The 1,443-nt window shown below is 41.6% G+C and overlaps 1 protein-coding gene across 1 annotated transcript in view; it reads left to right on the plus strand.

The window, feature by feature from the left end:
• Positions 1–973, plus strand: part of slc12a5a (solute carrier family 12 member 5a) — an 89,862-nt gene extending 88,889 nt beyond the window's left edge. The window contains exon 26 of the mRNA XM_035661496.1: positions 731–973. Coding sequence (XP_035517389.1) covers positions 731–822 — 92 coding nt within the window. The 3' untranslated portion in view covers positions 823–973. The remainder of the gene's footprint in view (positions 1–730) is intronic.
• The last annotated feature ends 470 nt before the right edge of the window (positions 974–1,443 follow it).

Here is a 1,443-nt window from a genome sequence, read left to right on the forward strand (position 1 = left end):
TTTCAATTCAATTTTATTTGTATAGCGCCAATTCATAACAGAAGTTATCTCAGGACACTTTTCAAATAGAGCAGGTCTAGACTGAACTCCTTTTAACAATCACAGAGACCCAACAGTACCACCACGAGCAATAAGTAAGTAATAAGCTTTGACAATGTTGACTTGCACTCTACAGGAATTAACTGTAAAATATCAGGATGCCTCGCAGGCAGTTGTAGGTACCTCTGATTTTGGGGGCTCAAAAAAATGAATACAAATAAGACTGGAAGTCTGTATTAGTGTATGTTTTTTATATGAAAAATATATTTCAAAAAAATGGGACACATCGGTCACAGTCTCATTAGATTGTGGGTGTGGGATTACACCTACAGAATGTCACTTTGGCATTAATACCCAGTGCTGAGGACTATTGATATACTGACCTACGAAAGACTTAATAACTTAATAAACAAAATAAAAATAAAAATTGTAAATTGACATTCAGGTGGAGAAACGTTTAGTAACACTCTACAGATACAATCAAATTCAGTTTAAGCCTCTAGGCAATGGAGAACTAATTAGGATTTATAAGCAGGAGGTGCTATTGCAGGCAGAAGATAGACCTTTTAAATAACTTTCAGGTAATTTTTTTGTTTTATTCTTTTGAAATACTCTTTTCTGCCAGATAAAGTTTAGGATGTAAAACTAATGACGAATGTTTCCTCTAGTTTCTTTAACTCCTCTTTACCAGACATGGAGTTCCTTGAGGTCCTCACTGAGGGTCTCAACCGGGTCCTCCTGGTCCGCGGAGGCGGCCGCGAGGTTATCACTATCTACTCCTGAAAGAGCAGTCCCCTCCCCAACTACCACCCACCCCCACCGCCACCCCTCCCTCGGCCCTGTTCCTGTGTCACCTGTACTCCCACCCTCTCATCAACGCTGCTTCATCATCATGTCGCTCTTGCGTTTATTTCTGTAAGATAGTCCTCTCACACCCAACCAACGGCCCGGTCCAGCTTCAGCACCTCTCCCTCAGCTCCATCCCCAGCAGACCAATGAGCAGTATCACATGCTCAGCTACCAAACCCTTCATTCAAGTCCAATAAGCTACTATAACTTTCGTAGGCTCTAGATTAATTTAGATGCTATCTAGATTTGTTCTCGAAGAGACTTTTATTTTCTTTGCTAGTCTGTAATCTACTGTAGTAACTCGCATTGAGTCGGAGTCATTCGGTAAGGAGGAGGTGGTGGTTGCGGGTTGTTAGCTGAGGTGTGAGCGCACATGCATGTTGTGTGTCCGTCTTTGTTTAAATCTCTGCAAAATCTTTTTTTTTTTTTTTTTTTTTCAAATACTAATGTGGCATAGCAGCGGCTTCTGCTTGGAAAGAACGAGAGCCAGCTGAAATGAGCTCAGTGTACGATTGTCTGTTTGGTTCCCTCGTTGTGATCGGACACCTCCTGCAG

Source organism: Morone saxatilis, unplaced genomic scaffold (assembly GCF_004916995.1).
Source record: "Morone saxatilis isolate NCDOM2014 unplaced genomic scaffold, NCSU_SB_2.0 Contig18, whole genome shotgun sequence".
NCBI classification, from domain to species: domain Eukaryota; kingdom Metazoa; phylum Chordata; class Actinopteri; family Moronidae; genus Morone; species Morone saxatilis.